Here is a 13387-nt window from a genome sequence, read left to right on the forward strand (position 1 = left end):
TTCTGGGTGCCGAATTACCTTTCCGAAATGACGGTCCAATGATGATCTCACAGTTATCGAAACGACAAAATAGCTAGAGACCTCTCGTATTTCAAAAAGTCATTAATACCAGTAGCCGAATCGAGGGTAGAAACAGCATGTGACAACTCCCTTCGTCCAACGTAATAGACCACGTGACAACATGCATGTCAGACTACCTTGGACTTGGGAGTGAAGGGCAACTATTGGGACAATTCAATCGACTCCTGATTTTGACTCTAGATCAGCCTCATAAGCACAATATGCCGACTAACAATTAGTTGACCGACTGACGGTCGGCTATTCTCAGCCATCAACAGACAACCACGACAACTCGGTTAATCTCCGATCGATGACCATCGACATATCAAAGTTACCGATCGATGCTCATTCGGATCTCCACGACTATCAACATACTATTATTATCGACATATAGTCGGCTTATCTGAAACTGCCAGCGCAGAAAGCGCATAATGGTCAGAACATGATCAGTGATGGGTATAACCACCTATTCTACGATCACATAATGCCGGAATATGCAGAACCCACGTGTCTAATCATTATAAATGGTTATCAACTATATGTCACGATCATTAGTGGACATAAACAGTCCATTAATTCCATGATTATGGTCTGATAATCGGAGTAATTATCCTTTAGTGCCATAAAAAGTGGGACCACGTGCTCAACGATTACATCTGAATCACCTATAAAAGGGAAGTAAATGAACAACATTGGTAAGGCAATTCTAGGCTGAGACTACCATTCAAAATTCTTATCTGCTGTTCACCACTCTCCACTAACTTAAATATCGGAGGGTCTCCACCGGATACAATTCCGGTTAGTGTGGACTTTGTTTTGTAGGTACTCTTTACCGACGACAGATGCAGCAGGGATTAGCCGCAATAATACTATATCGCCTAATCTAGTGAAGTGATGTATTTTTTTTTTCCACGAGGACAATGGACAAAGAATTTTTCTTTCCTACAAATAATGGTGGGCCCGTGACTTATGATTCCTAGAATTGCTTTACCACCTTCGGATCCTGTCCGCGCCTCGTTGTGTGATGATAAGTTTATAAAGATTTCCTCATGGATGCATCCCTGAACAAATACGATGAGCCACCGTTTGAAATGGTTGTAAATGGATGGCAACATCAGGAGAAAAAAGATGGTTTGAGACTCAAAGGATGGTAATCGTGAGAGTGATAGTTGCAAGAGGGTTAGGTTGGATTGATGATCGGCGAACTTCAAGTCCAACTCATTTTTGAATCATGTCCGAAAATTGAATCTAAGTCGCATCCATTTCCATTCAGATTGGATCGAGTCAAATTTATGATATGGTTTGATCTATAAGTCTTTTGGTTAAATCGAATCTATGGTACCACAATAAAATTATAAAAACTGAATAGATTAGTTTCTTAAATTTGATTGACAACCGCATAAAATTTGAAGCCAACATAAATCAATGATTTAATTATATAAAAATATTAAAACATATGTGAAAACATAGTATATAAATTTTGGATTCATTCATATTGCTTTGGATTTGAATCAGGATGCTTAGTGATCCATAGCGAGACTATTTTTAAAAAGTATCATATATTTTTTTTTTTTTTCAATCTAAGCTTAAATCAAATAACTTGCAAATTCCAATCAGATTGTACCAAGTTATTTTTCAGATTGGTTCTAGACTAAAAAGTGGCCCTAATTACAAAGCTAAGTGCTAAATACACTCTTATGGGAATAGATATTTGTGTTGACGGTAACTTTTTGTCATCCTAGCATTACTAGGATTATTTTTTTATATATTCAGTTGATAGTTTTGTTGAAGCACACCTGAAACTCTTTACGGATGGGAACATGTAGTGTTTTTTTTACAATAGACTGACTCAGGCCAAGTAATTCCTAGATTCAAGTCCTGATGAAAGTCCCAATAAAGGCCATTTCTTAAATGGTGTTTGACCATGGCACATACATGGAGGCTTGAGAAAAGTGCCGGCAGTATCTTGGAGTCAGTCTAGTGTCCTGGAGTGCACCTGTCCCTGATGTTGGGGGGGAGGTGGGTGTCCCCAGTGCTGGTGTCTTGGTAAATCCTTTAAATAAAAATTAATTTTTCTCTCATCGATTTGTTCTCTTGCTATCGCAAATCATGCCGTCCTTGGATGTGAAGTAAGAGTATAAGCAAGTAGGTTAAGCAAATCATGCCGTCCTTGCAAGTAGGTTAAGCAAGAACATATATCTAGCTGAATTAGCCTAAGTTTTCCTACAGAATTTGCATCAACCTTTCCAGTAAAACTCCATTTCAGAACAGAAAAGAAAGAGTAGTAACAGCACAGCATTAAATTTTCAAGCTGTCTGAATGTTTCAATACTTGTTCCTACTTGATGTACCTCTGATCCCATAAATATTTGATCAAATTCTGGTTGAAGAATTTAATCAATAACAGTGCAATCTTTATTAGCATTACATGAGGGTATTTTCTAATCTTCATGAACTCAAGAATTACAGAAACAAAGGGAAGCAACAACCCAGGTGAATAGGTGCGCGAGTCCAGCGTCAACTTTGACCAAACAGCACATCCACATGTGGCAGTGAAACCCACCTCTGTTGGGCTAAGTGGGAGAAATATTCCCATGAAATTAACATCTAAGCAATCCTAATAGACCACTTTATAGGGCAAATACTATATAACAACAAACAAGTCAATCTCTTTCATCAATATAACATCAACTGAATTCATAAAGGATAATATTTAATTATTTCTATAGGTCTAATTGATATCATGCTGATAAAAAATACAAATCATATTAGTTGTTTCATGGGATTTGTTGCAAAATAGTCTACCAAGCATTTTCCTACTTACATTGTGCTGGTGTCAGGAAACAGGATTATTGCATGAGCAATTTAAGTTGAAACACAAAACCATTCTGAGGATTGCAGGAGAAAAGGCATATATGCTTTACCTTCATCATAGAATAATTAGGATGGCTTAATTTACTCTGCATCTTAGAAATCAGAAAGGCCAATTCAAATCTATTTCAAAATTCCACGAACACACTCAAGTCTCGGTTACATAACTTCCTCGAGAGAAGATTTTCATTTTTTGTTACATATCTCACACTCTTCTCTTTTTGTCTTATTGCATATTCCTTGCTCAAGTTACATGATTCCCAACAGCAAAATATGGCAATAGATAGTGATGATGGATATCCAAGTTCGCATAATTATTTCCAACTTAAGAAACTGATAATTCACCAACATCGCATTGTCCTGATACATCTCCCTTCTTTCTTATTATTTCTTTCTGCAATTTTATCTAATATAGCTACAATCAGAAACTAGCTGACAGGGAAGAGATGATATCCTGTACACACGATCTGAACACTGAATCACTTGGTGCCATGAGCATGAATGCTTCCTCCAACTTGGACTCCAATTCTTTGAGCAACCTGCACAAACAACCCATGAATAAGATTCCATAATGCCATTGCGTGAAACCAACTTGCCATGCAATAAAACAGTAAGGCATTTTGTTCTTTTTTTAAGTTGAGAAATATGGTGTTGAAGCACCATCATTTCATTTAGATAATAAGATTATGGAGTATTGCTAATTTACTTGCAACAGGATATTAGCCCGTCATGTCAGTCCTAACCAAATGAAAGGAGTATGATCCAAGATATTTGATATATTCTACTATCTCTAAACTATTTACCATCAAAAAAATCAATTGATTTGAAGATTTCTAGCCTATGCATCAAATACTCAAAATACGCATTATTTTATTTTTAAAATGTCCATTTTTAATCATTTGATATAGAGGCTAGGAGTCTCCAATTCCGACAGTAAGCATCTTAGCAACAGTTAATCACATCTAATAGCTCGGATCGTCGGTGCCGCTGGATACCTTGTTGTCCAGTCAAAACTAATATAATAAGGGCTATAATCTTTTGCTAGTGTATTAGCATTACTCAAGAACATACAATGATCACAAGAAGAGAAAAGAAAGAGGAAAGAAAAGGAGAAGAAACAAGGCCGGCACTGAGCTGCTCAACCATCAGACCACACCAAAACAGGTTAAAGCTAAAAAGCCCAAGAACATCCCCCAAATTCTCACAAACATGACATGCAACCCTAAAAGTAAAAGAAATCAGAGAGGAAATAACGGGCTTCCAAAACAGAAAACCAAGGCAGTGCTCTCCTGTAAGGTATTTAAGTTGATTAAGGACTTTGAAATCATGCGAAACATCTCCACGGAAACCTGCAACATGAATTTAGTCATGGCAGAAACTTGCAAAGAGTTTGGATCCGTCGTAGTCATAGTCAAGATCAGTGGTGGCCTTTTGAATGATATCCACATTATATCATAATAGTTGCATCCAGATACAAGGGCCATATAATTTATGCAGCAATATTTTTTGAGTACCTTCATCGTATCTGATGATATCTAAGGATTTAGGTCATGAGTTGACAATTAAGAGTATGTAAGATACCTCCTTGAAAGAGTGGACATCGGTGCCCCAAAGCCATGCATCGCAACCTGCATCCCTAGCTCCCCAAATATCATTCCTGCGATCATCACCTACATGCACTGCTTCCTCAGGTTTTACTCCCAACAGCTCACAGGCCTTGAAAAATATTGTCGGGTTGGGCTTCTCAGCTGCTACCTGTTGCAAAGCATTCCTAAAATCTTAGAGAAAGTCAAGAAATAAGATCAACACCAATAAAATTAGTTCGTTTGCAGTGACAAGGACAAACATTTAATAGTGGATCAAATGAAAAAGGAACACTAAAAAGAGCATATTATTGTGATTTATTTGTGTGGCATATAAGATAATATAAACAGGGATTCACCAATCTAAATTCTATAAAGCATCTTAATACAAATGAACAAATGTAAAAATTTTGAAGGGTGGTTTCATAACTCAAGTTGGAACTCTTTAAGTCAAAAAAAAGAAAAAAAATTATAGGTGATTAATGACCATACACACCACATACCTATTAACAGGAAGGGGAAAAAGGAAGAAAACCAAAAAGACTGCTTACCTCAGCTGACACCGCAACTGCATCAAACCAGTGATCACACTTTAGTGCTTGCAACAGAGGCCGTAAGCGGGTGTCAAAATTCGAGACTATAGCTGTTTTCACTCCAGCCTTTCTAAAAGCTTGAAAAACCTTTTCTGCATCAGGATCGCAAAGATGCCAAGCCTAGCAAACAAAATAGTAACTGTAAGACCTGACTTGACAGCAAACTTGGATACTACAATGAGATTCCCACAAAAGATTCAGCCCACCTTTTCAGTTGAATAGTATTGATACAGCTCTTCGAAGTATTGTAAATCTGAACACCCTGTTGAAGAACTAACTATGAATTGCCAAAAGGGCCTCCCATCAGCCACATACCTGGGATTAGGACACACAAACAGATGAATGAATCAAAACCCTAATGAGGCAATATAATAACCGGACAACCACGCATATTTAAGGAATTGATGAAGTACAAACAATGTATGATGGTATAAATTATATGAATGCTGAATCTTACATTTGAACCTAGACACAGTAAAGTAGTAATGATGTGGCATTGGTGCTTAGTATCCTATAATCAGAAAGCAGCCATAACCAATGAAAAGTTGGTTCCATATCAGATTTGCATTATCGGAAGGGAATTCCATTAAGCTATTGATTATAGTATATTTTATCCATTCTCTCTCATTCCCTAATCTCTATCAAATGCATGCTTCTAAAATAGGCATATTATCTGTCCTATTTTTCCAAATCCAGATTTGCAAATAATTATTTAAAAGTTCATACGAGAAGGTTTTCAAACAGGATCAGAGAGTAACTGGTAACCAGACAAAGATTCCCTTTGAACATCAATTAAAGATCCTCCACAAATGGGAGGAAAGGAAAATATCAGTGAGATATAACATACATGAACATTAAGATTCAAGTTAAAAATATCTTGTGGAAATAACTATAAAGTACTCAGACAAAGCAACACCTATCATCAAAAATTTTTTCCCTGCTCACTACACAGTGTTACCTATACAAGTGGCACAGGTTTCAAGTGTCCCCAAGTGTCTGACATCATAACCTCCAAAAACCTCAACACAGGACACTTGTATCAAGACATGTCCATATAATACAATTTATAAAAGCAAGAAAAAATAAATATGTGAATGATGATGACAACTAGATTTTATTGACTAGTGAATAGCACTCAGTCATCGATTAACACTAAAGAAAAAGAAGAAATAGGAATGACACTTCACCGGTATGATCTGAAGACTTCCGACAAATAGTTTGATACCAAGAAAGTTAAGAATTCAAGTGCCATCCATTGCAGTGAGGTATCCTTGACAGGACACACCAAAACACAAAGCCAAGTGCTCACAATTCTAGCTGACTTAAGCACAACGATCAAGTTTCCAAGTATCACAGAGTGTCTTGTCGTATCATGTGATGTCTAGGAGTGTCCATACTCTAACTCCCAGAAACTGAAGTGTCCTGGTAACATGCCACGACTACATACCGAAGATTAACCAAACCTGTCATTTTATTATATAAATAATTTTCAGTTGCACAATTTATATCTTGTATGTTGCACCTTTTTGATACAGGTATAGTTAAATCTGTACAAAGTTTAAGCAAAATATTAAATATTTGTCTTATTTTGATTCCTATATTAAAAACTCCCCGATATTTCTTTCTTGATTGAACCAATCCACAGCCTTCAAATTCTGAAATATTTTGATAATTTCAGCCACTTAAACCAACATTGCCCATTGAAAGACTAAAAATAGATGACACAAACCTTATGAACTTTGAGATTCTCTGATCTAAGCACTTGACTATTTTACACATCATAGAATTCTCTATACGAAAAAGTCAAAAGAAAAAAAATTGAGAGCTTCCTCACATAAATCATTATGTTTGTAAATTCCAACGTTCTAAATTAATAAAAACAATCATGTCAGGGAATTAAGGTCTCGATCTCATTCAACTGCTATTAAATTGGAGAAAGCGGAAACAACGTTTAACATCCAGGAGATAATTAGGCACCCATTGAATGCAAATTGAAGGACCATTTTGTCTTAGTAAAGCAAGCCTGCCACTTCATCCTGCTATAAAAATTGAGGGTTACAATTATAAATTACATTGTACACATGCCACCCATTTCTACAATAACAACAAAAATAATAAATAGCAACTTCTTACTTGACTAGGAAAAAAAGTGACATTCATCAAAGTCACATATTTAGTGCTAAAAATGCAATCAATTGTCTTCCTACACATGAACTATGGAACATAAATCATGACAGCAAAAAAGTGGGGGAAAGGAATAAATGTTTTTGGTAATCAGACCTCAAACGAGATCTGCCCCATGGCTGCTCATAGGCCCATCGGTACCGATTCAATATCTCATCTTCTGAGTACTGGACGCCATATTTCTCTCCAATATTCCTGTAAATCTAAAGTAACCAAAAGATTACATAGCGCTAGAACAACACAAACAAGAACAACACAAACAGTCCAAAAAACAAATGCACCTGCCTGATCTGTTACTAATTCTAGAATCGAACACATATTTAACAGAGGGAAGACAACAATGTAACCACAAATTTCTGAAAAAGCAAAAAAAAATCTTTAAGAATCACACCTGATCGTAAAACTAACAAAACAACTTAAAACCCTAAAAAAATCCACCTTGGAGCTTAAATGATGATGAATGAGTTGTTTTAGAGGGGGGAAAAAAAAGAGTCGGAGAAAACCTGAGCCATCGGCTGAGAAGGGACGACGAGGGTGCCAACGGCGTCCACAAGGACGGCCTTGTGCGTGATCTCTCCATACAAGGCCCTCCTATAATCCAGATACTCCTTCGCTCCCACGAAATCCCAGCCACCACCGCCGCCCGGCAGCGGCCGCAACCCCTCCACCTCGGCCACGGCCGCTTCGGTGGAGTACTTCTGGTGGCGCTGCTCGTTCTTGTAGGCAGAGGTGCCATAGTTTCTACACAAAGGGGAATAGGATGAGAGAACCGGTGCGGCTATCAGCCTCTCCCAGAGGCCGACGGCCGCCATTAGAGGATTCCTGGTCAGAGCCCTGGCCATGGTCCCTCTCGTCGCCGCCGCCGCCACGGCCTTGTCGTCTGGTGGTCTCGGTCGCTCCGCCGCTCCTCCTATCTGTCATCAAAAAGGAGGAGTCTTCCGTTTTCCGATTTGTTCGTGCTTCGCCGGCGGGTTTCCGAGGGGAGGCGTCGCGTTTCGTCGGGTGCGTGGTGTCGCCAAGAGAAGGCTTTGGGAGGCTTTGGAAGGGAAGGTGGCCGGTGTGAATTTATATTTCGTATATATATAGACACTTACATGGAGCTTGAGATACTGTGGATTTTTGCCACGGCATTTTAGAAGATTCACGAAAATTCGGATTAATGGATAAAACTTTCCTTTGATCTTTTTTCTTTTAAGAAAAAAAGCAAGTCACGGAGGAAGAATTGACTATCCATGATAAGCCATGCTCATCTTCTGTTTCTTTACTTTATCTTTTCCCAAAAAAAATTGAAAGAAGTTATTTAGATTTATTAAGCTTATATAAACATCCAAAACCTATCAAGTATTTAATCAATATTGAACTAAACATAGACCTATAAAGGTCATCACAATAAATATCCTTCTGAACAAAAGATAAAAGAGAGATGGATAAAAATAAAAGAAAGATGCAAAAAATAAAATCATCTACGTAGAAAAGTGGAAACTAAAAAAAATTACTTTTGATTTGAATAGGAGAATAGTATTCATTGAAATGAGAGACTGTCACATGATAGAGATCGAAGCTTTCCTATTACACAGATGGTCAAAGCATCCTACTTCAATGGATCTTATCCAAAAAAAATTTGAATAAGAGAATGTGAGTTTGGCCTTTGACCAAGTCGAGGTTTAGATATAGTTTGGTTCGATCAAGATCAATTTTTCATTTAAAATTAAATTTTTCTCTCATTGTCATGTTCCTTATAGACCTCAAATTGTTGATTTAGATTTGATTTGTAAACAAGCAAGTGCGAGAACTCTTTTTTTATCAATCAAACAAGCAAGATAAATAGAAGTTCACAATGTCCTTAAGTTGTAGGACCATAGCTTCTAAGGTCAGCATTATAAGTTTATACATAAGGGCCATTGATTAGGTTATTGCTTGGTTCACTATTTACACTAAAAATATACAAATACGAACTGGATACTTTGGATGCATATTGAGCAAGTCACTCGCATATTTTGTATGCATTTGGTGGGTTTATCCAATTTTCTTTTTTAGTAGGGAGGCTTATCCAATTTTTCATAGGATAATAAAGTGAATCTTTCTTTCACCATTGCATGGATATCATGTAAATTGATCCAAAATCAAACATTAACCATTTTACTAAAATTACAAAAAATTTCTCTTCTCCCATAGAGTCATATCATTATTTCCAACTAAAAAGCAAGTTTATGAGAATCAAAATTGCACTTTAATTTTCTAAGTTTTTTAATTCTAAGAATTTCTAATTTAACTTTAAAAATATTATCATCAAAAGCAATATCATCATTTTCATTGCATACAAACATTTATTATATATATATAAATAGAGCCAAAAAATGACAAGCCGGATATGGGGCACTTTATGTATTTTATTAATTATAATCCTTCGTGAAATCTAATTCAAAACCCTTCTATCAAAAGAGAAATCTGACTCAAAATCACATTCTTTTCTACAATGCAACAAGAGTTGGATTGTGACATAGAAAATGCATATGATTCAGTTTATATATATATATATATATATATAAGTCAACTAGAAATCTTATCCTTGAATGATGCTTCTTCTTATGATCATTTTTTGTTAACTCTTTTCTCCATACATTCTTCCCCAGCCTACTTTGTAAATATTTATTTTTTAATAATTTTTAGGTGACTAAGGATTGACCCTTAGTCTCCTTTTTCTTTAAAAAAAAAAAAATTATATTTGAAGGGCTTGGCATGGTAACCTACTAATTATGGTCCTTCATCCTTATGATGACATTATAAATCTACGATAACCAATAAATATATGCCTAATATTGATAATATAATTTATAAACTTAAAAATATAAAAAATTTATATGTCACATCATCCAAAATTTTATTAAAACTGGGGTTGATTTTCCTCTATGACCTTTACCTGGCTAAACTAAATTTCGATGTTGGATTCAAACCTTGATCCATCATATTTACTTTTCAAGGCTAAGCACCATTTTTATGTGCCAATTTTATATTATGTTTAAATTCTAAGATTGGGATTAATATGTTAGATTAATGATATTGAATTTGATCAAGTACGTAGGATCTAATACTATTGGTATTGCAGAATAGTCCCAAGTATACTCATGAGCCCATCAACCTATTAGCTTAAGTTTTTGGGTTGAGTTTTAACGGTTAGATCCATTTTAAGCTTAAGTGGGGTGTTCGGCTCTTGGTCTAATCATATCCAACAACAAGTAGGGTGTTTTAGGTGATGACCAAATTAGATATAGGTCCCCATTATCCATGTGCACACAAAAGTATAGACAATAATTCCATGAATCATGAATCATGATAACTCAAAATGAAAGGCTTTCCTTTTACCATTTTCATATTTGCTCTCAGACATGCTTTTGTGATAGGAATTGACAGCTAAACGCCTGTATATATGTATGACCATCTCAGAAGCAATTGGTTGGATTCTTTTGGAGTAAGAAAAAAAATGAAAGAAATCTCACACGTGCCATAAGCTAGCATCTCCAAGCAAAATGCTTAACATTGTCTATCCAATCACCACTCGTTCTACCAATCCTAAGTAGAAATCAATCTCTAATGACACACACCATCTATCTCTATATACCACACCAATTATCCCAAGAACCTATGACCGATGAATCGATGAATGACGTATAACAATATGTAGGCAGTTGTCTAATTTTTAACTCTTCACCGGATAAATTAGCATACATAATGGCTTCTCCAAATTTTTCATAAAAAAAATGAAAGAAAAAAAAAAAAGACAAGCTAATGCACTTCGAATAAAAGAATCATAGAAATAAGAAAAAATTATATTCTACGTATTTTGTTTCGTATGATCATATATTTTATCAATTATAATCATTTATTTTTGTAATGATGTATCAAAATATTTATTTATTAAAAAAATTTATAAAAATAAGTGATTATGATTGATGATGGGGGTGGTCAGATGATGTATGTTGTGTATGATATAATTTATATCAAGTCCAATTGTTGGATGCTTGTAACTTTCTTGGAGAGGGTTTTCAAAGTGGGGGGAGACCACATTTTTTTTAAAGTTTGTGCCCACACAGAAATATGGTGGCGATTATTCTGCCAATTTAGGGAAGCCAAACAGAAAGGAAAAAAATATGTGAACCATGATGCCACGTAGCAGCCATGCAACCATGATTCCTCCTCAGGCGTCACACGGACGTTAGTGTTGGGGCCCCAAAATTCCACGTCCACACGTGTTGGTGGCTGGCAGCAACACGGCGGTCGAGCACGCTCGATCACAGAGTCAGGCGCCAAGAAGCTGTGGATGAGAGCGAGGGAGAGGTCGGAGGTGGCGCCGCGCTCCACCGCTCCTGCGGGTTATAGCCTCGAAGGATGGAACGAACCTGGGGCCCATCCTACCCATCCTCCTGGTTTCTTACGTTTTATTTCTTATCAATGTCCTTGTTTTCTTATGTTCCGTTTCTTATCCACATGTCACATTTTTCCAAACGGAAAGGAACAGTTGGGATGGGACCTTGGAATGCGATGCCCCTTCAATTATAATGGGGGCCAAGCATCAGCCAGAGATGTTTGAGTGAGATTCCAAATACTGCCCCTTGATGTGGACTTTGCATCACAGCTAGCAAACCATTCAGATAACGATTGTGGACTTCTTCTGAAATTCCTTATTTATCTGAAAGTAAGAGCAGCTCAAGATAAAACTGAATCATTCAAGATTCAAACTCAAAATTTCCTCCAAAAAAAAAGAAGGGGCAAGACTACTATCAGAACTAGAAGAAATTTCTAAATTTATGATTATATCTGCTTGACTTTAGAATAATTTATGATTATATCTGTTTGATTATAAGTCCCATCAAAGCTGAATAGTTCAAGATTCAAACTCAAAACCTCCTCCGAAGGAGAAGGGATAGGAGTACCATCGGAATAAGAATAAATTTCTAAATATATGATTATTATTTGCTTGATTTTGAAATTGATCATGGATCAGATCTCGAGTCTAAACTGTATTCATTTCTTATCGAGCTTGGGACCGGATCTATTTAAAATTTGATCAGTTATGCTTGACTTGATGAGAGATTTACAAAAATAAAAAAAAACTATAAAATCTATAAATTTAGTTGGCGGAGGACCCTTTCTCCTATCATCAAGATTTTGCAGCTCAGACTAAGGAGATCCATATGGCTTGGTTTGATGGTACTATTTTTTAGGCTAAAGTGAGATAAGATGATGATCAAAATTTTCTTTTTTCTTCTTATGTAAAGGAAAAGGAGTAACTCTGACACTGATGATCCAATACAGTGATTGCCGCATGTTACATATGGAGACAATTCATTTTGTCTATTTTAATATACTCTTTACAAATTTTCTTTTTTATTCGCATCATGATAACGATATGGGGTGCAAATTATTGAGAACAGGACCACCATGTCTTCAGTCTCTACATACTGTCCACATATTGTATCACAGAGATGCTAAAAACTGGTTAACAAAAAGTCTAATTCTTGGTGCTTTTATTTTCCGAATCAGGTTGACACTTTTATATACTAACCCATTTATTGACATAAATCTACATCTTGTTACATATACTAAAGTAGCACATAATTAGCTAACAGCAGGAATGTTCCTCTATGGTGTTCCCTGCACGGGCAATTCCTAGGCTAATTGGCCTCCTCGTAAGCGTGAATTCCTCTCCTTCCATCCTTAGTTGCTTGACCTTGAGACTGTTTTGCAACAGTGAGACCTCATAATAGATGTTTCAACCTAGGAAATAAAGGTGCACAACGAATACTAGGATGCTAAAACTCGGAAGCCAAGGCTCTTCTAAGGTCTCCTTTAAGTCCAAAATAATCCATGGGTGTCTCCGTGAAAATAAATCTTATAGAGGTCATCAATGTTGATCCTATGACAGTATTCTTCTACTTATCCACATCCAAATTCTTAAATAATTAGTATTTTTAGATCATGTTGTATAATCTTCAAATAAATGCTGCATGCTATCATACGTTAAATGATGTTATACGGCCTTCTTTTGACTTTTTAATAAAATAATATTTTTAGAGTTAGAATTTAAATTTTTTCTTTT

General features: G+C 36.1%; 1 protein-coding gene across 1 annotated transcript; it reads right to left on the reverse strand.

The window, feature by feature from the left end:
- Nucleotides 1-3026: 3026 nt before the first annotated feature.
- On the reverse strand, nt 3027-8340 carry LOC105057614 (uncharacterized). The gene is made up of 6 exons (XM_010940268.2): nt 7794-8340; nt 7387-7493; nt 5313-5421; nt 5065-5226; nt 4512-4685; nt 3027-3469 (listed from the first exon to the last, which is right to left on the reverse strand). Exons 1-6 carry the CDS (start codon nt 8130-8132, stop codon nt 3410-3412), a joined length of 951 nt encoding a protein of 316 aa, XP_010938570.1. The 5' UTR covers nt 8133-8340; the 3' UTR covers nt 3027-3409.
- Nucleotides 8341-13387: the final 5047 nt, after the last annotated feature.

Source organism: Elaeis guineensis, chromosome 14 (genome assembly GCF_000442705.2).
Source record: "Elaeis guineensis isolate ETL-2024a chromosome 14, EG11, whole genome shotgun sequence".
Taxonomy (NCBI): Eukaryota; Viridiplantae; Streptophyta; class Magnoliopsida; order Arecales; family Arecaceae; genus Elaeis; species Elaeis guineensis.

Excerpts from the sequence above, each read along its gene's own strand:
- LOC105057614 (XM_010940268.2), bottom strand. The coding sequence starts at position 8,132 with ATGGCCAGGGCTCTGACCAGGAATCCTCTAATGGCGGCCGTCGGCCTC. Across the intron at positions 5,422-7,386 it reads TGGGGCAGATCTCGTTTGAG|GTATGTGGCTGATGGGAGGC; the intron begins GTCTGATTACCA and ends TCCTAATCCCAG. Across the intron at positions 3,470-4,511 it reads ATGTCCACTCTTTCAAGGAG|GTTGCTCAAAGAATTGGAGT; the intron begins GTATCTTACATA and ends TTGTTTGTGCAG.